The 25797-nt window shown below is 32.2% G+C and overlaps 2 protein-coding genes across 3 annotated transcripts in view; one reads left to right on the forward strand and one right to left on the reverse strand.

The window, feature by feature from the left end:
* Positions 1-25797, reverse strand: part of LOC144845837 (uncharacterized) — a 339583-nt gene that overhangs the window by 259256 nt on the left and 54530 nt on the right. The gene's annotated exons all lie outside the window — the stretch shown is intronic.
* Positions 1-25797, forward strand: part of LOC144845374 (cubilin-like) — a 108135-nt gene that overhangs the window by 75803 nt on the left and 6535 nt on the right. For both annotated transcript variants that reach the window (XM_078702663.1, XM_078702673.1), the window contains 28 exons: positions 623-823; positions 1081-1227; positions 1388-1569; positions 1834-2005; positions 2531-2702; positions 3696-3874; positions 4736-4951; positions 6431-6571; positions 6735-6916; positions 7701-7869; positions 8136-8348; positions 8972-9121; positions 9346-9467; positions 9913-10147; positions 10287-10474; positions 10839-10995; positions 11236-11388; positions 13697-13873; positions 14569-14692; positions 15039-15259; positions 15889-16097; positions 17219-17381; positions 18412-18620; positions 21046-21187; positions 21403-21587; positions 22063-22231; positions 22385-22626; positions 22865-23009. In XM_078702663.1, the coding sequence (XP_078558789.1) occupies positions 623-823; positions 1081-1227; positions 1388-1569; positions 1834-2005; positions 2531-2702; positions 3696-3874; positions 4736-4951; positions 6431-6571; positions 6735-6916; positions 7701-7869; positions 8136-8348; positions 8972-9121; positions 9346-9467; positions 9913-10147; positions 10287-10474; positions 10839-10995; positions 11236-11388; positions 13697-13873; positions 14569-14692; positions 15039-15259; positions 15889-16097; positions 17219-17381; positions 18412-18620; positions 21046-21187; positions 21403-21587; positions 22063-22231; positions 22385-22626; positions 22865-22996 (4952 nt within the window). In that variant the 3' untranslated portion in view covers positions 22997-23009. The remainder of the gene's footprint in view (positions 1-622; positions 824-1080; positions 1228-1387; positions 1570-1833; positions 2006-2530; positions 2703-3695; positions 3875-4735; positions 4952-6430; positions 6572-6734; positions 6917-7700; positions 7870-8135; positions 8349-8971; positions 9122-9345; positions 9468-9912; positions 10148-10286; positions 10475-10838; positions 10996-11235; positions 11389-13696; positions 13874-14568; positions 14693-15038; positions 15260-15888; positions 16098-17218; positions 17382-18411; positions 18621-21045; positions 21188-21402; positions 21588-22062; positions 22232-22384; positions 22627-22864; positions 23010-25797) is intronic.

Genomic DNA, 25797 nt, shown 5'->3' on the forward strand with positions numbered 1-25797 from the left:
TGACAGTGATAAAACATCTCCCTCCCTGCAATTTGTAGCTCCATGTGACGTGTCAGGCAAGAGATACAGGGAGTTTTCATTAATTTCGAGGATTTTCTTTACATAAGAGTTTTTGTTTCAGCCCTGCTTTTGTTTGCTGCGAATGATAAAGCTTAGAATACATTGATTCAACCACATATCTTGGTCATGGTATCTCCTTGGATCTACAGTAAGCGATGAATTAGATATAAAGCGGTAATGCAGATCTATGTGTATCAGAGCCAATTCATTGGTCAGAAAATTTAGCATGTGTTCTGTTGATGTGAAATGTGTTTTATTTAGAACATATTGTGTAAATGTGCTACATTATGGTGCAACTATAATCATGGTACCTTGCGATCTCTTCAGGTATGCTACAATAATGGGTTAAGAATGTTGTGCAAAGGCCTCGACATTGTAGTGCCAGCCTCTTGTTTACAGAATGTAGAATACCTTCTTTTTATGAATTAAAAAAAAATAATCGATATATGGTCTGATATGAAGACTTAATTCAAGTCATTAAGAATGTATTTTTCTATTTTCAGAAATGTATACAGTATGTATAGTAAGCATTAAAATAATGTTTTTGTTGCTGTTATTTTAGGGTTATGCCACTTTGACCTGCAGTCTACAGAAAGTAATCAGATTCTGCAGTCACCTGGATTTCCCTATGGATATGATATTAATCTTGATTGTACCTGGTTAATCCATGCACCCATAGGATCCACTGTGTACCTTCAGTTTACAACAATGAATTTGGAATCACATGCTGGCTGTTTTTGGGATTCAGTTTCAGTATTTGATGGTATGTCCTGATTGTATCAATAATGGAATTGTATAATATTGAATACTGCCATTTTTTTTGGTGTTAATATGAGCATAGATAATGATTTACTTGATTTGTTTGTTGACAGTTTAATTTCTTTAGAAACTGATTTTAACATCACTTTGTCCTTTCCAGTGAATAATGTGAATTAAAATTGAAGAATAAAGAAATGAAATTTGTATTGAATTGTATTTGTATATATAGATTAGACAATAAATTGCCATGTTTAATTACAGGAGATTCGCAAGAAAAACCACAATTGGCCAACCTTTGCGGACGTGATGTAGGAAGTCCAATAGTTTCATCTGACAATACTCTATTAGTTGTTTTTCAAACTGATGCATCTGTAAATTATACTGGATTTCAGGCTAATTATACAACACGTATGTACTGTATAGAATTACGAGTTGAATGTGCACTGCATGCTCAATTAAGTGCAACTGAAATTATATCAGCATATATTGGGTTCTTTTTAACACCAGTAGTTGTAGAATGTTATTTTTATTATTATCATATAATTTTATAATTATTTGTTTTATTTAGATTGTGGTGGTAGAATCCGTGCAGATCAAGGTGTCCTAACATCACCAAATTACCCAAGTAACTACGCAAATAATCTTGATTGCCAATGGCATATTGTTGTTAGTCCGGGTCGCACAATACAAGTTAACATTACAGAGTTTCAACTACAAACTTCAACAAACTGTGACAGTGATTATTTACAGGTATAACATTTTTTAATAAAAACAGAGTGTAAGATTTCGGGTGAACCAGGTAGTGCTGATTGATATAACACATCAATGTATAACACATTTGGCGATACTATCAACTGGAGAACACAAGCATTGAATTGCAGTCAGTATTTTATATATTTTATAATGCTGACAAAATATATAAAGTTGATTTTGTAAACCCTTATTAAATTATAACAAACATTTATTTTCTGTAAGGAACAAAAACAGTTACATTACATTATTTATTTTAAATAGTTTTTTAACGGCGAGTCAACCAATTCTCCAGCTCTAGGACAGCCTAAATATTGTGGTAGTGTTGGTGTAACTATGCTAACCACAAGTAGTAATCTGGTGGTAGTAAGAATGGTAACTGATGAAAACACCAATAATAGAGGTTTCCGTATAGTATTCACAGCATTACAAACAGGTAAACATCTATTTGTATCTACACAGAATTAGATGGTGTCTAATTTTGATATTTTATTTACATTTCCTTCAATTTTGATATTTTATGGTAGTGATCAATAGTGCTAAGTAATCTAATCTTATAATTATATTTTGCTCATATGTATTTTTTACTTTGACAGAACCAGGCCATTACCATGTATGATTTATTGCAATGTGGAAGTGATTGACATTGTTATTGTTATTATTATTGTTAGCTATATAAAATATTTAAAATGGTCCAGTACAACAAGCAGCTAGATAAAGGCTACTCTTTCCATCAGGGAATCCAGGATTTTTTTTTAATGCGCTAACATTAATGAAGTTACTAAATATAAGAAAGTACATCAACACAGTTTGAACATTATTTCATAGTTGAAACATTGCTAGGTCTTATACTTAGTGTTTTCTGTTTATAAATGAAATATTCACCAGACCTGCTAATGATCTAAAATGAAAAAGTTATTTATTGCTTTATATAAAATCGATACATATTCTTTGTGTTTAGGTTGCGGAGATAACATTATTCTGAATGACCAGCTACAGTCTGGTTATTTCACATCACCAGGCTATCCAAATAACTATCCAAGTAGTACAGAATGTGCATGGACAATTAGTGCTCCAGCTGGTCAAGCCATCCAGATTGACTTTCTTTCCATTGATATTCAATTTAATTCTCAGTAAGAAAACACTTCATTGAAGGATATATTTTGACATAATGTATTTTGTCTCTACTTCAGTGAATGTACTGTATATTGATGCTTAAAAATATCTTCCCATAATTAGGTTATATGCATTATCATACCTTATTGATTCTGTTAGAATCTTTATTTATTTGTTCTTTCCTTGGCATTATTTTTTATTTCTTGAGATCAGTTTCATCTAGCTAAGTCAACATTTCAGAGTATATTCCTTATGGCCAGGAATCGATGTGGTTACGTTTTCACGATGCGCAATCAAAACTTACGTGGTCAATTTAATGAAATCACGTTTGTAATCATATCTTCACAAGCATGTATCATACTTAAACCAAATTTGGTACTCATAAATTTCAAGTACATGTGTAGCGCATATAACTTCTTTAAAATGTTTATATATTAAAGTTAAAAGTATATACTTTGACAGTGCATCATTTAAAAAATTTTTTAAGATGTCATCATAGTAAAAAATTACAATTCATTGAGGTATGTAATAATTTATCTTCACCAAAGTGGTTACTGCATAATAAATACACGGAGGAATATTTCTTTAACTTTTAGTTGTGTATGCATTCAAGGTACCGAGATCGAGTCACCTTGGGAAACAAAAGTAGTAGTAATGTATAGATAATAAGCATGATGTATACTGAAATCTAGAGAAAAAAAAACTTATATTTTTATTATGTAACCAGGGGAGTTTATGACATTATAAACAGAGGGATCTTTGATCGGATTGTGATACTGGCTATTGTATTTGCGTTAGCAAGATCCTACCTTCATATATTATAAATAATTAAAGATTCTGACAAAATCAATCAATCAATATATCTTTTAAAAATCAATTATCTTTATTTGAATCAATGCATGTAACCTATAATTCGTCATAGTGACAAATTAAATCTCTTTCAAATTCCAAGTCATATTTTAGACGTTGATGTTACATAATGATTCAAACATTTCCTTTGGTTTATTAAGGTGTGATTTAGATTATCTGGAAATTCATGATGGACCAACGGAGCATTCCAACAGATTAGCCAAACTATGTGGCACAAGTATTCCAAACTCAGTAGTATCGTTAAATAATGCAATGTACATACTATTCCATTCTGACTACTTAAGTGAAGCAGCAGGATTCAATGCAATGTATAAATATGGTATGTATATTAAACAATGGGTATGCAAAGTGCACTCTGATGATAAATTTATAAACACATTAGGCAAATAACATTAATTGTAAACCGACCGGTGATATACTGAAATTTAATTAATTAATTTGAAACGATAGAGATGAGGAAATCTGTGAGAATGAGAAAAAGTCGCCCCAACCGAGACTCGAACTCGGACCGTCTGCTTGATATGCAGTTGCCCTAACCATTAGACCACTGGGGCTTTCATGGTATTGTTCAAACTCGATTGGATAGCGACTCAGTTGCCCTAACCATTATACCAGAGTTTTCTCCTTTTCAAATTGAAGGAAATTGCACTTTCAGAGGGAGATGGCAGAATGTATGGAAACTCTGCTACTTTTTTGTGTAAACTTTATTTAATTAATTAGCTGTTTCCATGTTGAATTGATGAACGCTAGGCCAGTAATACAGCTTACTTATGTCAATCCTAATATTTGTGTATAATAAGTGCAATATAATTCCTGTAGAGTCACAACTGATGGTCATATCTACAGTGAGGGCATGTGGCGCAGTGTGTTGGACGTTGGACTACTGATCATGAGATCAAGGTTCAAATCCAACTCTTGCTGCATTGCTTGTATCCTTAGGCAAGATTCTCTCCACCCAGGTGTATAAATGGGTACCCAGTTAGATCAAGACACAACTTTGCGCTGATTGCTGGCTGCATTATGACAGTATGTTTCCATACATGCTTGATCCAAAAAAAATGACTGGGGTAATAATGTTCAGTGCTTAGAGATTTCCCAACATTAGGCGCTATATAAATCCAGGATATTATTATCACATTTTGTTATTTTAGGTAAATAAGTAAAATTATTATTATTTTAGCAACTTGTGGTGGAACTGTGTCAGGAGCTGGTGCAAACATTACATCACCAAACTTTCCAGCAGCTTATGAGAATAACTTGCAGTGTGAATGGATCTTCCATGGGACAACTGGCCACTACTTAACAATCAGTTTTTCTCTCTTCAATCTTGGTGTCAATAATGATAACTGTGCAACAGGAGACAAGGTTGTCGTTTATGATGGTAAAAATAGCTCATGTAAGAACATATCTAAATTATTACATTTGATGATGAAATATATATATACTGTAAACATAAAATAAAAGAATACGAGATGAACTAAGATGATTTCATATTTATTCATATATTTTTAAATAAATATGAAATCAGTTCAACTTACATTGTTTTATTTTATAGATCTCTACCTAGGTGTATAGAGCACTCTACCTGGGTGGATCTGAATTAATTACAAAGATCAGGTTATAGAAAATCCAGAAATGTGCTTGTAGGCTTAGATACAAATGTAGACTAATACAAATTTCTATAACTAGACGGTTCTCGAATACACAGTAATATCAGTGTAAAAAAAAAAGTTTTATTTTAAATGTACGTACCGCAGAAGAAACGAATAAATAAACACGATGATTTATGTAGTCAACTAAAATTAGCAACCTGGGAAATACTTCCGAAAGAGAAACTTGTCACAAAATGAGTCCAGATGTTTTATTTGGATTCATTTAAACAAACCCAATTTGTTTCTATAATGAGGTTATTTAAAGATATGATTTCATGAACCTCCATTGTATGTTCCAACAAAGCACAAATACCACTTTAAGATATTATAATATCTGCCTGCAATATTAATTTGTTTTTTTCACTGTGAGGGTTTTGAACTATAAAGTAGGCCTACAAAATTACATTTAATTGAATTTATTTATTTGTATTTTACATTGTGATATTTTTGTAGTAGTATTATATATTTTTTATAATTATAATGTACAAAATTTAAAAAGTATTTTCCTTTTTTCGAATAAATAAAGATATCAAGATATAATTAGTTATGCATGTAAATAAACATAATCCGTATGTATTTACTGTATAAAACAAATAAGCCAATTCTAATTAGGGTTCTCCTACATAAGATTATATTTGTGTGTGTCTTAATGCTGTGTGTGATTTAGGATAATTTGACTACAAGCATGTGTATGCGAATTTGGTTTAATTGTTATGTAACCAGCCTTTCAACTGAAAATAGATTCTGTTGACTAACAATAGAACAGCAACGCCAAAAACAAACGGATGAATTTGAAAATAAATAGTTACAAAATACAAATCACAAATTATAACTCTTGCCTCTTGTACAAAAATGAAGTGTTTTGGACAAGTAGTTTAATTTCAATTTACTTGTTATTTTAAGACTGCTTGCTGAAAATTATACTGAAAAGTGGTCCAGAATTGGAACCATGGTCCAGATTGCCTCCAAAATTTAATGGAATGGTCCTTGATCACATATCTATCTGTATATCATTTTGGTAAAGATCTTGTAATTAGTTTTTGAGTAATCCTGCTAAATATGGTATTTTTTTATGAGCTCAGTTTCTTCTGCCAAAAAAATAGGGTATAAATACGCTATTCAAAAAATACCGTATTAAATACGATATTTTGTTGGCAGCAGAAACAGGGCCTAGGTTACAATTTACATAAATTATTGTAAGTATATGTTTTAATTGTGTTTAGATCCTGTCTTGGCAACAAGCTGTGGAACATCCTTGCCATCTGCCATTGATACTTCTGATAGTTTTGCATTTGTACAGTTCATAACTGATTCTACTCAGCAATCATCAGGTTTTATAATGGGATTTTCATCCAGCTTAGAAGGTAAATGCGCTTATTTTAATTTTATTTACAGAATATATATGTCTGTTATAAAATATATCTGGTGCCAGAAGCCATATATAAGCAGCCTAATACTGTTTATCATTAAACAAAAAAAACATGAATAATTTTTATTCCGATTTATTTTTATTCCGATTTATTTAAGCTTGTGGTGGAGAGTTGTTCACTAGTACAGGAACATTCACATCACCAAATTATCCTGGTTTATATGCACACGCCCGTGTGTGTGAATGGAAAATTAGTGTACAAACTGGTCACAGAATTACACTGAATTTTGATGATTTTGATTTGGAAGATGTTTCAGGTTGCTGGTTTGATAGTGTAAAGGTATTTTTTTTTCTTTCAATAAATTTCAATTGAAGTTGTATTGTCTCCCAAAAAACATGAAAAATGAAGATTATAATTAAATCAGATATTGAATAGGTTATTTTGTAGATTTAATAGAGTAAATCTCTTTCATAGAAAAAAAAACAAAAGAAAAAATGTTTCATTTATAAAAGTGCCAATTTGACTATTTTTGGCTTTAAATTATATTTTTTCAGGTAACTCATTTTTTTTTATCCAGTTTTTAGTCAAAGTGAACTATTATGCGACCTGACCTATTAAATTATTTTTCAATATATCTTTAATAACAATAATTACTGGTGTCTTAAATCAATTCCACTAACTAAATACAGTACCTGTATTATTGTGTTTTGAAGACACATCCTCTCTTACATCTAAACTTAATGATAGCTCCTACCTAACCCAAGTTGCGGTGGGACATTGATGTGGCAATGAGAAGCAGTATATGTGTGCAAAAATCAGAGCCAGAGCCTTACCAACTAGGTTGACCTATGATATAACTGATATTGAAGCAGTGATTTTTACTGAGGTTATTTATGTGAACTCGCATTGTTGCTGTGGTCATGTCATCACATCTAAGGCTGCCAGAGTATATATGCGCATGTGACCGGCCCTTTTTCTACTAGTTAGCAGGTGTGGGAGAAAATCAATGCAATGGTGCTGCAATTTTGAAAACCTGCTATTGTTATTAAACACTCCCGGATTGGTTTATTCACAATATGTTATCAGTGTGACCTAAGTCAATAAACTCATTCACTTTTTCTAGGTTTACAATGGTTTAGAGAATGATTCTCCAATACTTGGTACATATTGTGGAGTTACAGCCCCACAAGATGTTGCATCATCTGGAAATCATATGCGTGTTGTTTTTCGTACAGACAGCAATGTTAATGCTCGTGGGTTTTCAGCCCGTTACGATTCACAGGATGCATCAGGTAAAAGCATGTGTAAATTATAATTCTGAACTTTTACATGCACTTAAATTAAAGTAGGGGGGGGGGTATTTGTATTGAATAAGCTAAAACCATCAATAATAAAATATAGTTCTTGTTGTATAGTCTTACAATCAGAAATCAATCAATTTAGGTTAGCCCAATGTCGCCTTAAGATTGATTGTACTTTCACATTTGTGATAAGTCAGTCCAGGGAAGGCCCAATAGTAGGTATTAAATGAATATGTACATTGATTAATTTTTTATAGTTTGCGGAGGTACGTTAGTAGCGTCACAATCTACAGAAGCAAGATTCTTCAGCCCTGGCTATCAATTTGCCAACTACAGTGCCAATCTAGACTGTGCTTGGATCATCACAAATCCTAACATTGCAAACTCAAGTATATATCTTGATTTTGACAGTGGCTGGAATATTGAAGATGGCAGCAATTGTAATTTCGACTTTCTGGAAATTAGGGCTGGTAAGTTGATAATTTTTTCTAGCATATAATATAATGCAAATTTTGTGAACAAATATTTCTATTTTAATCTATCATAGCTCCTAAGAAAGTGATTTAAACTTATTATGGAAGATAACTTATTATGGAAGATATGAATTCTTGTAAAAATGTTGCCTATCGGATGTTGTGACGTCATCATATGGCCAGTTTAAAAAGACAGATTTTCATCTTTTTTGTCATAGTTCATATATTTAAAAGAGCGTGTATCTCAATTCTGCGTAACCTGAATTTTAATTAACATTTTAATATGTTTGTGATAATAATACTCTTTTATTTAGATTTGTAACATTGTCTTGTCAAAAATTATAATTAAATGTGGACACTGACAGAACAGTGCTGCTGTAACTTGTCATAATACATCTAGTTATTTTAAAAATTAACAAACCTTGCTCCATGTATATTAAATTTGCCATTGGAGAGCACACGCATTTATACTTTGATGTATGCTTGTCGTTATTTTGAACTTAAATTTCATACAAATGGAATTCATAAATAAATTGAAATACATTTCTACATACTTTCTACCATTTTTTAAAAGTTGAGTTATAATATGTATATATTCTTTATATGTGCTTAATTTACAGGCGTTGATGTGTCAGGGGAATTAATTGGTAAATACTGTGGACCAGATGCACCTTTACCCATTGTTCTTCCACATCCTTCTCTTTATGCAAGATTTGTCACTGATGACACAGTTCAGTTTGAGGGATTTTCTGCCACATATGGTGCCTCAGGTCTGTCACATAATGTATACGTTTGACCTTTTCATTTTCATACCCCTCAGTCTGAGAAGCGTTTATAAATGAAGGCGTTATAGTAGTAGTAGTAGTAGTAGTAGTAGTAGTAGTAGTAGTATAAAAAAGATTTCTTTTTTTGTGCATCATTTGAACATATTTTAATGGAATTTGCAAAATATAAATGAGTAAATTATTATATTTGTTTATTTTCTACTTTTTAGTTTGTGGTGGTTTAGTGTCTGGAACAGATGGTGTAATTACAAGTCCAAATTTTCCACTCGATTACAATCATTTTGATCAATGTGTTTGGCTGGTTGAAGGACCTCCAGGATCACAGCTTACGGTAAGATTATATTCAAGTTGTATTTTACGAATTCTGTAACGCATGTGTGGTAAAAAATACAGTACCACATTAAGATGACAAAATATCCCATGCCTTTAAAAAACAGTGTATATTATTATTTGCACAAAAGGCACAAATTGCTGAAAAATGACAATGTTATGGGTATCAGTGGCTGGATCTCAATGAAGATAAACGATATAAAGTAAATCAGGCAGAAAAAAATGTGCACAGCTTTTGGGCAGAACTCCTCAACACTCTAGCTCAACACTTGTCCTTTCTCAGTAAAACTATTATTGTTACAAAATAGTCTTATCAAATTTCTATTTTATTTTGTATATATTCTTTCATTTGTGAAACTCATAATTACATTTCTTTATTTTATATTAAAAATCAGGAAAAAGTTTAATATGGATAAATAACTACAAATTGTCTGTTTTTCTCACAGTTATCATTTACAGCATTTGACATTGAAAGTCATCCTGATTGTATTTATGACTATCTTGCTGTTTTCAATGGAGGTAACTTTGACTCACCAAAGATTTCTGGGCAAAATCCATGGTGTGGAAACACTCTTCCATCAACTGTCACAACATCTTCAAATAAAGCATTAGTACAATTTATGTCTGATGCATTTGAAGCAGCTCAAGGTTTCAGATTGGAATGGACTACAGTTACATCAGGTATACTCAAATTTATATTATTTACTTATAGCAATATAAACAAAAATAAGACAAAAAGAACTTGAATACATTTTATACAAAACTTTAAAAAAAAACAGTTTGTTTTTAAAGTTAATATCATATTTACTTATGTTTCCAGGATGTGGAGGAAATTTCCATGGGAACACTGGCACCATTAAAAGTAGTAACTATCCAAGTAATTACCACTCAAATGAAGAATGTATCTGGACTATTATTGTTGAACACGGTTACCACATCAACTTTGAATTTGACAATAACTTTGATATTAAAGGAACCGGCTACTCATGTACTGGTGATGTTTTGACTGTAAGATTTATAAATTCATTCATTCCATCTGAATTTCAAAACCTATTATTAAAAATCCAGTGTATATGTTGTATATGTACTCAATTATATTTTGTATATGTATTCAATGTATATTTTGGATTTCTGGTAAGTAAATGAGTAATGAATATTAAAAATAAATTCTTTCCAAAATTAAATGTTTAATACAATTAGGAGTTAATGAGTTAATGTATTTTATGTATGTATTCAAAACTCTTCAATGATAACTTATTATTGTTTATCTATATCTTTGAATGTATAATACAGTACTGAATATTTCATATAAAAAATAATTGTTTCCCTGTGAAATGAAATATTTGTATCATATGTTTAATTTTATTGAAAGGCATTTGATGGAGGTTCTACATCCGACAGACCTCTTGGCAACTTCTGTGGAAACACTTCTCCATTAACAGTTAATTCAACAAACAATCAACTCACCTTCAGAATGCGTTCAGATAACTCAAATGAAGGGACAGGATTTCAGGGAACATGGACTGTAGGTAGGCAGCTAGGGTTTGAGCGCTATAAATGCTGACCAAGAAAGCACTGTCATGGAATAAAAGAAAATAAGGTTTATCAAGATAGTGTCCAGACATTAATATGTTAATTCACAATTCAATAAAACTGAGCAATTTAAAAATGGACAATTCAAGTTTAAATCATGTCTCTCACTATTTTAAGTGTTTTTTTTTACATAAAAAAAATCTTTTAAATAATAAGATGTTATTCTTTGTTTTTAGAATGTGGTTTAACGTTCAACACTACAAATGGAACAATTACATCTCCTGGCTATCCAAATAATTATGATAATGGTTTATTATGTGACTATCTTATAAATTATGATTCAACAAAGCGACTTCGTATACGATTTCAAGAGCCATTTGAAATTGAAGGTAATTCTGTTTATTAATTCCATCAAAGATGGTTTGTTTTTGAATTTAATAAAGCTAGATGGCATGCTGGCTTCGCTTGCGTACCATCTAGATTGTGCCCACAGATGGCATGGTTCTCGAATACACAGTAATTTCAGCGTACAAAAACTGGTGATTTCAAATGTATGTACCGCAAAACATACATGTCGTTACAGAAACGACTAAATAGACACGATGATTGATGTAGTGAACTAAAATTAGCACCATGGGAATTACTTCCGAAAAGAAACCCAATTATGTTTAACATTAGGGTTGAGGGATGGGGAAGAGGGTGGGTACAAATAAGAAAAATCTTTAAATATATTCTTTATCCACTCAGTAAAGAATTATTTGTTCATGTTTTATCGGTCTATAAATAATACCACTAAATACAGTAAAACATTTGTTTTTAAAGTTGATACTTTGTTAAAACTGTCACTGTCATAGTTGATTGAAATAGTAAATTACATGTTTATTTTTTTTGTACCTAAATTCGTTTTAATTGTCAATAGCTAGGTTCACGTTCAGAAATTATCGTGAGTTTCTTTATCATGATGTATCTATATGAACCTGCAGGAAGTCGTTAACGTGATCTTGTTTATCACGTTAATTCCGGCTAACATGCTCTCGTAGAGCCTGTTAATTAACATGATCTTACGAAGTTATCATGATATATTAGACACCGTTATATGCAGAGACGAAATTCAACCAATCAGCGCTTGGTTATTTACTGCGTCATTGGCCACCCACCAGAAGAAGTCACCATTGTTGTAGTTTTGATTTCTTTGACCGCCAGCTTCAACAAGTTGTTTTTGCTTTGATAGTTAAATTTCTTAGGTTTACATATATCTACAGTACAGTATATCGTTTCGGACATCATACATCAAGTTAGTTAGACGATTAAAGAATGAAATACCGAAATCGAAATCGGGAGAACGAACCAGAAATTAATGTGAAACATCCATGACTATTTCGAAAGCTAGTCTAGACCGTCCAACCCACACTCGATCCACCACAAAGGCATGCACGACCTTATGAAAAGGCTGACACTTCTGCTATTTGCATGCACACATCAACTTGCCTTTATTTTGTAAACTATTGATTTTTAACCACAAAATGGATAATAAAATATCGTTGTGATTCATGTGTAGATGAATTCATATTCTTCAATTTATAGACTTGACGGGGAACTGATTTTTTAAACAAACCTAATTCCTAAACATCGTAAATTTCTAGACCGAATTCTTTTCACGAAGTAAAACATCTATTGTACATAGACCTATATATGCATATTTAATATTGTTGTCATGAATTTCAGTAAATATATTAAAATTAAAGAACTGTAATAATAAAATATTCGATGTAGTACAGTTGTGGTGTGATTTAATAGACCAATGTATCATGTGTGGGACACTAACAAATATGTATAGCCTAGTGAATAAATTCGTCCGCGATCAATCCATCGTGCAAATAGAGAGTGTACGGTGGAATGTTTGTGTAAATAAATCACTTACCAACTCCATTTTCAAACAAGATGAGATAATTATAGTTAAAATCATGTGTTTTGAAACCTAAAGTTCTGCAAATTTACGGAGTTAATAAATATCATCGATTTTGAACGTTCTTTATTACTGCCGAAATTGTAACAACTTCGGAAAGGTAAGCGTGAAATTACAGACGGGCCAGGTTTGTTTTCAAATTAATTCACGCTCGCTACTTAGGCCTACTGTTTGACACAAAATATTTGAGGCAAAGATGCCATGGCTCATCCGCAAGAGAACCATGGACAACGCCTATTAATTAATATTATTTGTTATCGTTAAGCAGTATAGAAGCAGTTAAGAAGATGCCCACACTACAAAAACAAATCAACAATCCCTTCCCACGTGTGCTCCGAACATGCGTGTTTGGCCTTTCACGCATCAGTGCACCTCATTAGCATACTTATATCACAATGTTAAATTCTATGTGAACGCTCTTCCTGTTAACGTGATATTCAATATCACGATACGAAAGCACGATAAAATCTTATGTGAACGTGGCTAATAACTAATTATAAAACTCAATTTAATTAGTTAACAGGGTTACATCAGGTGGTTAAAATCAGTACCGAAAGTATGAACCAACTTTATATACCATCAAGTAAACATTCTAGAAGTAACAATTTACCGAATTTTGCCCTTACGTAAATTTATATATAGATACTTCAGGAGTGGGTATGACCAAATCCCAGAATCTTTACACTTACTCGAGATTTATAATTAACAACTATTGAATATTGTCTTTGCAGAAGGAACAAACTGTGCATATGATGGACTTAAAATCTATAATGGTAGCAATAGTGTATTGGGCACATATTGTGGTGATTCTCTTCCAGATCAAATTGAAAGTGAAGGCTCAATGTTTTTGAATTTCTACAGTGATGCGTCAGATACTAGAGTGGGATTTTCACTCAAATTTGAACAAGGTACATCAGTTTTGCTGCTAGTAAAGACAGTTTTGCTATTATCACAATTTGGTAGTAAATATTTTTTGGATCTTAATTCTTTAGATGACTGCAATGGCCGATATACATAATTTACCATGTTTCAGAACAATTTTATTTTTATTTTATTTATTTTAAAAACTAAATCCCATAATTTCCAAACCAAAAAGCTTGATTTACAACACAACAATTGCAAAGTGCCATAACTAGTCTTGAGACAAATTGTATTAATATGTAACTTTTGAACATTCAGTATAATGGATTACAAATTCGTATACAAAAAATATCACATTCAATGACAAACATTTAAAACAACTTATTTCATACTTTTTATTTAAATTGGAAATTTAGTTTAAAAAAAAAAAAATTTTTAAACATATTTTCATTTTGTAATAAATTTGGCAAAATATACTTTTAATACCTCTGGAAGTGTACATGTTCGAAAAAGCATAGGGTATTGTCAGAAATCTGGTACATAAATGGTGAATATGACTAGCAAGCTAATCCCTGATATGTGAAAAATGGTATGGACCATATGAGTAAAGCATCAAAATGAGCTATACTGTGCTGTACAAGTTCAGTATAATATCTATGCTATCTATGCTAATAAGAATCTATATTTTACTTACGAGAACTCCTAAATACACCCAGGTATTTAAATGTATTGTTATTTGCAGGTTGTGGTGGTGAATATGTTGGCCCAGCTGGTCAGGTGTCAACAACTGATACAGGAACATACAGGAACAATGAGAATTGTACATGGCTTATTACAGTCAATGACAATAGAGTGGTGGAATTGGTGTAAGCAGTAAAATCGATTGTTTATTTGTTTTTATTTGAAACAGAATAATAACGCTAATCTGTAACGATATGAGCATGAAGCAAGGAAAATAAGAAGTAGAAGGTTCCAAGTTCGAATCTTGCTTAAGAGCAGCTTGTTCTCATTCACACACATTCTTTTTATCACCAGGTGGTGTAGAATTTCTTCTATGCCTGTGAATTTGTAAAAAAGGATGAAAAAAATACAGTACAACATAAAGATTTAATCAAACCTAATTATGACCTTACTCAGGAATGTTTACAAAAAAAGGTTTTAGATGAATTTTATATATATTATTTTTTAATATGCACTAATAACATTTTCCAGCTTTTCAATGTTTGATATTGAAGTACATTCATCATGTTTGTATGATTCCCTCACCATTTATGATGGACCAACAACAAATGATCCTGTACTAGCTGGACCATTGTGTGGAGAAGTTTTACCAGATCCTATAAAGAGTACAAATAAAACAATGCTACTCCACTTCCTCTCGGATGTATCTGCAACACACGGAGGATTCAAAGCTGGATATTATGAGACGTTCAGTAGGTTGAAAAAAAATTCATTAACTATAATTTACATATACACACAGACATCTAATTTTTGGGACAGGATTTATTACATTCTGATAATCCATAGTTTCCCCAATGTTTCATTGTGTTTTTTTTATATTAGATTTTTTTTTTAATCTTTTGTTTTCTAGAGAGGCATTTAAAAAAACATAAAGGAAATCAAATTCATAAAAAAGAAATTTCTATTACACATTTTTAGTTTAGGTACATTTACCCAAATTTGAAATGATTGCCTTAGCTGAGCGTTACCAAAGGTATCATCATCGGCAAACTGGGGAAAAAAATAAAGGGACCCCAAAATTAACTCTTGATCTACCCATGAAATAACATTTACCCATTTTTCTCTCTTGTAAATATAACTATTTGGTGCATATATGAAAGAAAATCTATAATTCATGCATAGCTGCTTCCACCTTCTGTTAGTCTATTATGAGACTCTTTATAAAATACAGAGGGAAAAATCAAGAGAAATAAATTAAATTATTGTAACTACAGTTGAAATATGAATCTTTTGTTTCTTGGCTTCTGAAGTTGAACTTCTTTTTAAAAGAATAATTTCACTTTGCAAAATCTGTTAATTTTCATGTATTATTTCAATCAAGGTGTGGCACAAGGATGTGGTGGAAGTCTAACATCACCATCAGGCACTTTTACAGATATTGATGTAGATAATAATGGCCTGTATGAAGACAACTTGGTTTGCACTTGGCTCATATCAGTTGATGTCAACAAATTGGTTCAACTTTCATTTGGCTCTTCATTTGATATTGAGTCTGGGCTTGGAGGAAAGTGTGACTATGACTATATTGAGGTAATATAATTTTACTATTCTTCTACTGCACTTTCTGCACAATGTGTTAACTAACTTTATAGTGGAGCACACTTTAGAATTAGGCCTCACAAGTTTACTTATATGAAAGACAATCACATAAAAATACAACAAATCCTTAACTTGTGATGATATTGCAGACATTCAGAGATTAGAGCTAACCACTTGTTACCCATGTTAATCTCTAGACACGGCCTGGTCACTATCAATTTTAGGTTTCGGATTTGTAATAAATAAATAGTGTTCTTGTTAGTGGCAGTGGCAGTGATACATTGTCCCCCTGAATATTTTTTACATTTTAATGTCGCATAATATATTGTTTGAAGATTTGCATGGCGAAATCAAATGTTTGCGGTACACCATGTGTATTAGTTCTGAAAAGAACTGTTGAGTTACTCGACGTTTCGATCAATATGCTTTGATCCTCCTCAGGAGTGAGAATGTTTCTATTCTCACTCCTGAGGACGATCAAAGCATATTGATCGAGTAACTCAACAGTTCTTTTCAGAATTAATACATGTGGTGTACCGCAAACTTTATATCAACATGTCACATAATAGTTATTCACTTTGACTAAAAAATTGAATCATCAACCTGAAAATTTAAAGCAAAAAATAATCAAATTGTCTGTGAGAAAATGGGTTTTTGGTTAAATTTAACTGTTCATTCATAAGTGAAATCATTATTTTTGTTCGTTTTATTAACCTATGGAAAAGAATTAAAACTAGCATATTCAAAATCTGATTTTATAAATATTTATTTTTCATGCAATACCTTTTTAAAATTTAAAATACTGTGGATATGAGTCATTGTAGTGATGCTGATTTAGGGTCAATAATATTCTTTGAAAACAGTACAGTATCAGTAGTAATAAATTATTTCTATTGACAAATTGATAAAATATTACTGATATTCCAGCCTCTGTTTTCAATCAAAATCAATTTGATCTATATTATAATAAGTTATAGAGAGAGTTTATACTGTTGAATGTAGCACGCATCTATACATATAGGGAATAAAAATGACCACAATGATTGATGCACTACCAGCATGATTTCATGACTTTAAAATATATTTTTTAATTTAAAATTATTTTGTTATAGGTTCGTGATGGAATAAGTCCTTATGCACCATTGGTTGGTAAATTTTGTGGCCCCAATGCTCCGTCAAATTTTAATGCATCATCCAACCAGTTGTATGTTAAATTCCTAACTGATTCATCTATCGGGGGTACAGGTTTTACTATCACCTATGGAAGCGTTGACCGTAAGTACACATTTGTATTTCTTTCTGTATTGATTTTTTTTTTTAATGGTAATGGTGTGTGAATATGACTGTATTTTATTTATTTCGGTATGTATAAAAAGCTACAAAACAGCAGCACTTTTTTAGAGGCTGAAAATGTTTGTTAACAAACATATATAAAAAACACATATAATATTCAATATTGCAAGTTTAAAAAAAACCATTTATACCAAAATAAATAAAATACTAGATTTAATTAGTCACTGATGAATTATAGGTTATATGCATTGATGTAAATAAAGGTAATTGATTTTTAAAAGATATATTGATTGATTGATTTTGTCAGAATCTTTAATTATTTATAATATGAAAGATAGGATCTTGGTAATGCTAATACAATCGCCGATATCACTGCACATTGAGCCATATACCCTCCGCATATATGTCATAAACCACCCTTGTTTTCTCTAGATTTCATTATAAATCCCGCGTATAATTTATACACTAAGAAACCAAAAAAATCTGATTTCATTCCGTTTCCCATTACATTTTGTTGATCGCATTAATAATTGTTGGTATACCACACTTTCTATATCGCTCTGTTCTGTTCAAGCGTACTAATAATATTATACCTAAGGGTTTTTCGTCTACTTACAGCAAGGAGCGAGCATGTCACAAAATTATAACATCTTCCGAAACGGATTATATTTCATTCTCCTATGGTTTTTTGTGTCTGTTTGTGTATTAGAATATTGTTTTAAAACAGTTTCACTTTACACAACAAAACCATATTTTCAATCATTTTGATTCATCGATTTATTTAAAATTGAAAGTTTTAACTTTTCCCAATTTTATTCAAGAAAGAGGAATATAAATATTGCAATAGTATGTTGTTTCTGGGTGTGATAGTCCAAATGCAAATATAGTGTTTTTAATATGTATGTATTCAAAAATTATACTTTGGGAGTTCCCTCTGGTAATAGATGTTTGTATTAATTAAATCAAATTTCAGTAATAGTAGTGTAAATATATGGCAATTTTTTTACTGTAGCCACATGTGGAGGTGTCTACAATGCAACCAGTACACCGCAAACTATCACCTCACCAAACTACCCTAATAATTATGACCACAACCTCCGTTGTCGATGGACAGTGGCCGCACCAAATGGTGAAGAAGTTCGTATCAAGGTCAATGCAATGGACATTGAAAGCCATGACAATTGCATATATGACCATCTTGAGCTCAGAGACTTCCCACTGGTAAGAATATTTTGTGTTTCATTTTAGTATGCCATACAATTTTAACTATCTTTATTTATGTTCAGTTCATACCAAGGGAGTGTACATGCACCATTCTGCTGAGACAAATAATATGAATTAAATGTGATGAGCTGTGACGAAAGAGACAAAAATCCTCTATTTTATATTCGAGTGGCCATACGAGGATGTCACAATGTCCGGTTAGCCATATTGATGAATGATTCGATATCTACAACTCATCTACTTCCAGAATATGTAATAACAATAAACTTCACCATGTTGTTTAGAAACTATGACTGTTTAAAAAAAAACATAATTTTGACAAATTTTTGAACTTTTTCATAAAAAACGTGTGAATTGTCCGCTCATATGACGTGATTTTAAGTCGAAATTGTCTAAAAATTGGTCAAACTACTTGATTTTTCGTATTTAGAAGTAACTTTTTCCACAGAAAGTCATATAACAAAGTTTTTTACACAAAATTCGTGGAAAAAAGATCCTGACAATAACAAGGGGTTATCCACCAAGTGCGGATAACCAAAAAATAGATAAAATAGTAACAGTACGTCTTATTCCTTATAAAACAACATTTTTTTTTCCTAAGTTCTTCAGTATCAGGCCTGGTGTCAAGATGGAACACAAGGAATTTTATCTAAAGCATGTAGTGTTCTTCCCATCTTGCCAGTTGACTGGTTTTATTTGACAGGATACATCCGTCAACAGCTTTCAATGGTGACATCTTTATTATTCTTGGTCCAAGTGCTTTTCGAATCATACATTCATATTCCTTGCATCTCCATTATCAGCAGCAGTTTGCACTTTGCCTTTGTTAGGATTCGAAGGTTCTAACAAGTTGCATGCCTGTTACGATTAGTATAGGCATGCCTTTTTGCGTCCACCAAAGGTTTGAATAGGTTTGAAATCATTCTTCATCATGTTCCCTTTCTTCCCAAAGATTTCTAGTGCTGCATCATACATTGATATTTTCAGATTGTACAATATTTGTGTCTTCATTGATCTACTTGTTCATATTTTCGATTGAAAACCTCTTCAAAATCATTGATGTACTTCTCATTTTTCATGTTTGGCTGATTCATTCTTTGAATTGTGAAATTTCTTGGGAGTGTTTTGACTTTGCTACACACCAATGAATGATCTGTGTCCCCGTCAGCACTATGATATGTGCGAGTATTCTTTATTACTACCAGGTCAGTACTATCACTAGATCGAGCTGGTGCCAATGCCCCGAGCTTGGATTTCTCCATGATACTTTATGACGTAGCTTGCTATTGAAGAAGGTGTTGGTAATACACATACCCAACATTGTGCATATTTCAAGAAGTCGTTGAGCATTGTCGTTGATATTTCTTTTCGTTTCTTAGAGAGCTAAGACCCATGCATAGTATAGCAAGTTCATGGTCAATCAATGCCACGTTCTGTAAGACGTTTTCCATGCCAGGACACAAGGTTCTGACATTTAGGTATTTACTTTTCTTGGTTGGTGTGCAAATTTCACTTCAGATTATCCCCTGTAGCGTCCATACACCTAATAGAGCAGCAAGCAATGGCGGACCAGCAACCAATTGACATGGGGCTGCCTGGTCATCATGTTCTACGCCAAACGAACTTGATTTATAACCTGTAACTGCCATCTCATAATCATAAATATCTTACGACGACCATCCAATTACCTCCTCCTACTTACAGTCCTAGGCTGCATTATTGTAATTATATATTTACAAACAACAGCCACATTGTTTTCCATAGTCTTTTCTTTGGCAAAGTATTTCCCGTAATTAATAAAAATAGTCCCAAATTTCAACAACAAAGGTTTAAATCCTATTTCAATGTTTTAAACCCAAACTTAAATGACCTAAAATCAATGTTTGATATTACTGATCCACTTGGTTTTACCCAGAAGTACAAGAAGTTACAAGACCAGCAAATGAAAACCAGAATGAAGGGTCTGTAATTGACCTACTTTTTGTAACTAACATTATATATCTACTGTGGCTAATCCTGTTAAAAGTGATGATGATGTTGATTCATCCTTGGAATGTTTCATGTATATAATTGATGCTGCAGTTCGAGATTCTATATCCAGAGTTAGATGGAAAGCCAGGAAACATTCAAATCCATGGATAATTGATTCAAAAGAAAAACTGTGTTTTTAAGAAAGTAAAGCGAATGAAGATGATTGGAAATCATACAAAGCCATTTAGAATTTGGTTGAACGGTCCATTGTTAAATCTTATGCTGACTATGTCAACAGTCTGTTTAATAAACAGAACAATAAAAAGCGTTCCTGGGCATTTGTAAAGGACACAAAAACCCATTTAATTGTTTAACTAAGTTTGAATCCTTCACCTCACCTTCATCAAACAAGGATTATTAGCTAAAACTAATAATGTAATTATGTTTTTAGAGATCAAATGGACAAGTGATGAAGTACTGTGGATCAACTATTCCAGGAGTGTTCAACTCAGTTGGGGGTTCAGCACAGATCAATTTTGTAACTGACTTTTCATCAACTGGACAAGGATTCAGCTTAACATATTATATATCAGGTAGTTAGTATATTCCTTTTATTGTGAATTAACTATTAAGATTGTATTGTATTACTATTCAGATATTTTGTGGAAGTATTTTTATTTATAATATTGTGTTATAGTTTTGGAATTTTACCGTTTTTTTTTACATACATTACTGATCAGATTTTTACCTTCAATTAATTATAGATATTAATAACCTTACATATAAATTAGGATCTTTTAATTTATAGATTGTAGTAATGACATAACTAAGGATAGCGGACGTGTCACCAGTCCCAACTGGCCAGTGGGAACTTATAATGACAATCATGATTGCTTTAACAACATCACTTCATCCCAAGGAACATTTTTGTCAATTTATTTTACTTCTTTTGATATTGAATTCCATACAAGTTGTGATTATGATTACCTATCGGTAAGAATGTTTTTAATGACCATTCAAAATATAGACAATGATTTCAATTATGCCATACAATAGATATACTTAGTAATGTTCACTTGTTGAGTAGCAGTATTATTACATACTGTGTTGAAACACTGGTTCTTGTCAGATCACCGAAGTTAAGCAATGGTTGCATTCTGAATTGGAGACCTTCTGGGAATTGTGGTGGGTGCTGTATATACAGTAATAGGCATGGGTCGAGCCTATCTGTACCCATACTGATTGTATCCTTAGGCAAAATGCTTTACTCTCATTGCCTTGTCCTTCGAATGGGATGTAAAGCCGTTGGTCCTGTGGAGGGCCTAATCTGAATTTCCTCAGTTTCCAGTTAAGCTTGAGGACCAGAAACCAGAATAAATACGTTTTAACATTTTTATTTTGTTTATTGAGCATAAAAACATTAAATACTAGTAAATTCAAGTTTTTTTATTTGTTTTTACAATGATAGATATATAATGTTTCTGATACAAGTACAGAAGTTGCTAAATATTGTGGCACTACTATTCCAGATCCATTGTTTTTTAATGGCAATTTGGCGATCCTAAGATTTGTCACAGATACAACTGTTACATATGCTGGTTTTGATCTTACATTTTCAGCATCTACCATATCACCAGGTAAGTTATCAATAAATAAATCTTGCATTTTTTATTTGAAGTGTGAAAAATGAAATAAAAGAAAATGAAAAAAAATGAGGTGAATAAATGTGCTAATTAACCTCTAAAAACTATGGTAATTACATATCTGCAATTTTCTCATTTATTTTTTAGGCTGTGGAGGACCAATTACAGGACCAAGTGGTAGTTTCACAAGTCCACTTTATCCACAGGTTTACCCCAGCAATGTTACCTGTGAGTGGCTTGTTGAAGTACCAGCAGGCAGAGGACCAGTTACACTATCATTCACACAAATTAACTTACCTGGACCTGAAGGAGTATGTAACAATGGTGTAGTTGAAATATATAATGGACAAGATTCTAATGCACCAGCTATAGGGCGCTACTGTGGACAGGTAAGTTTGTGACACACTGTGTTATTAAGTGGCGCTAAAAATGTACAATAACAAAACAAGAGTTTTGTACATAATAATAATTTATTTGGAAGCTACACTTTTGAAACAGTGGCACACTTCTTGAATGAAGGTGCGTCCAGAGTAAGTAAAATAAAAGTTAGAGGGAAAAAAAATGATTTAATAGGCCTATTTACAGTACATTTCTAGTAGTTATTAATAATACTGATTGTTTTTATAGAGATCACCAGCAGACATTGTAGGCTGGGGTTCAACAAGAAGGATCTTTGTACGTTTTGTTAGTGGTGATCCTTCTCAACAATCTACTGATTCTCCATTGTCTACTGGATTTAGAATCAATTTTTCTAGTTGATCTTTCAAGATATGTGAGTAGATTCTATTTTATTTGTACAATTATTATTTAGTGTAAGATCAGTACAGAAATTGTCTTTAATTTAAAAACTTAGTAAACTAACAAAGCACATACAAATAAATCCAAAATGTATGGTATTTTGTAAAGTAGTAAAACATATCAGCCAACATTACGATCCTCTATTTAAATGGCTGTCAGGAGCAGATTGTGAAACTAAAGGCTGCCATAACTCACTACTGTGATAGAAATCCAATTACAAAACTACACTCCGGGTGATAATACCTGATTCAGCTAAACATAGCTTGCATGGCGACGGGAAAGGTCAAGAGATGTACAATTTGTGAATTTGTTCCCTCAGTCAATAGATTAGATGATAAATCAATGAAAAAGGCCAAAAATAAAACATTCAGATCTTGATCAAAAAGGGAATTGGTGTAATATAAATAAATGTATCAATTTGAGGGAAGAAGGCCAATTACTTTCAAGGACAGACAGAATTAAGCAACTCCCTGGAATTAAGACCTTCATGGATATATCACAAATACATTGAAAGAGAACAAGAATCTTGATAATCATGAATAAACTGGTACATTAACCACTTCATGTAATAGACTGCTTCTTTACGAGAAGTGACTGTTAATTCTCCAGACATATTATTTTAATGACTTTACGAAACAGGATGGGAAGCCAAAGGACGGTGCGCATAAATAATTTAGGCCTGAGCTTTAACAAAGTAGGCGGAGCTTAGCGTGAAATTCTGTCTTAACTTTTTGAGGATGATAACGTTTTTCTGTTTACAGAGAAAGAGTAGAATAATGTACATATAACCTTAAATATACAGTTCAAATTAAACTTAAAATAACATTTGAAATTCTAATTAAATTGTTTAATTTTTATTGGGTTAAAATGTATGTGCTAAAAGCATACATTTTGCTCTGCGTTTGAATGCGAGGCCCTTAGCTAGGAAGGATTATACTGTACCACCAGGGCCAAGATATTCAGAAGGTATATAGGCAGGCCCCCTAATCCAAGCCCTGAAATAGGCCATAATATATAGGCTAGTAGTAGCTATTAGTAGGCATGGTTGTCTCTCTCTGGCCAGTCGTTGTCTTTGCGCAAGGGTGTGTAACTAATAAAACAGCTGTAGTGTGTCGATTGTTTATGATTTTAGCTCTAGCAAACACAGGCTATCCATCGTCCTCCCATAACCGTCCTGTTTCGTGAAGTCCATAATATAATTAGTTTTTCTGTGACAAGAAGAAGGTGAGCATATGAACGCTTTAAGAGAGCATGTAGAGTTGTAGGAATTTTAGTCTTTATCAGGGTCTGAATAGGCTTTCCACCCCTTCCTGACCCTGTGAAATTATGTATTACCATTTTGAATTCCTATTGAGTATTGGCCATGGAACGAACATCAAAATGTTACTTTTCATAGTCCCTCACTGGAAACTACATTTTCTTTACATATAAAGCTTGGAAATAATTTTTGAAACATAAATAATAACTCGCCATCGCCAATAAGGCACTGTTTTTGTAAAAAATAAAAAATTATGAACAAATTATGAATTGTTGAATATAAAAACAGGCCAATTGCGAATAGGTGTTATGAGAGTGACTTAGTTAAATCTGGTTGATATTCTTGCAGTCTCCTGTTGTTCAGTGGAATTTCTTAATTGTTGGTGGTTTGTCTTTAAGATGTTTTCTAGTGGTATAGGCCAAATTTGAAAGTAGTAAATATAACAACTTTATCCTCCTTTTTTATGTGCCTCCCGCCTTGTAGGCATACAAGAAAAATAAATTGAAAATATCACATAAAACGAACAATTAAAAATCCCCAAAAAATAATAAAACATAATGTTAGCATCATAATAATGTAGGCCTATTTCATAATTTTTATTTTTTTATTTTATTTTATTAAAAAACAAACAAACCAATTTGCAGCAAATCTGCTGAATTACATGGTAATGAACAATATACATTCAAAAGACAAGTAAAGTAATGGTCATCATTAAACAAAATTATCGCAAGATACAGTATTTACATTATTGCTCAATTACAGTATAAAATATATAGTCTTATATTTAGGTTGCAGAATTAACATTTATTTCTTAATTAAGGTTTACATCAGTCGACTTCAGACAATTAAATAATTACAATTAAACAAAACATTATATACAAAATTGAATGAGAAATAAAAATAAAATGAGTACAATTGCAAGAAATTTCCAATATATGCCAAATTAATTAATAGTTGGTTACATTATTCATTTATTTTCTTTTATTATTTAATCAATACTGTTGATGCAATGAGTAAGAAACGGGATTGCACTGTTTCCATATCTATTTGTCTTATTTTTGGGGACCTGGTATGTATTACTTTTCCGTAAGGCCATGCGTACTCATATTTCTCGGGAACCACTCAGCATATCTATACACATTAGCACATTTCTTTCCAAATTCAGTGCATAGCCGGTAACGTCTCTCGGTCATGGTATGGAGTCCCAACTGCTTCAGTGATCAGTGTGTATGATACGTAATCCGCACCAACGATAATGCGCCATGCTCTCTTTTGGATACGCTCCAATTGGTAAATCTGTTCCTTGGTTATACTGCCATGCCAAACCGGGGCTACTCGCTTATTGGATATTACTCAAATCTTCAGTAGGGACACCAAACCGTTTGAGACGTGATAGCATGTTTAGTCGTCGACTACAGAGTGGTTTTGCACTCGTTGCCGACGAGATGTAAGGAAGTTGGTTATCCATGGCAATAACTCGCTTCTGACACCAAGCTCGAAGAGT

The sequence above is a fragment of the Antedon bifida genome, chromosome 1, assembly GCF_963402885.1.
Source record: "Antedon bifida chromosome 1, ecAntBifi1.1, whole genome shotgun sequence".
NCBI lineage: Eukaryota > Metazoa > Echinodermata > Crinoidea > Comatulida > Antedonidae > Antedon > Antedon bifida.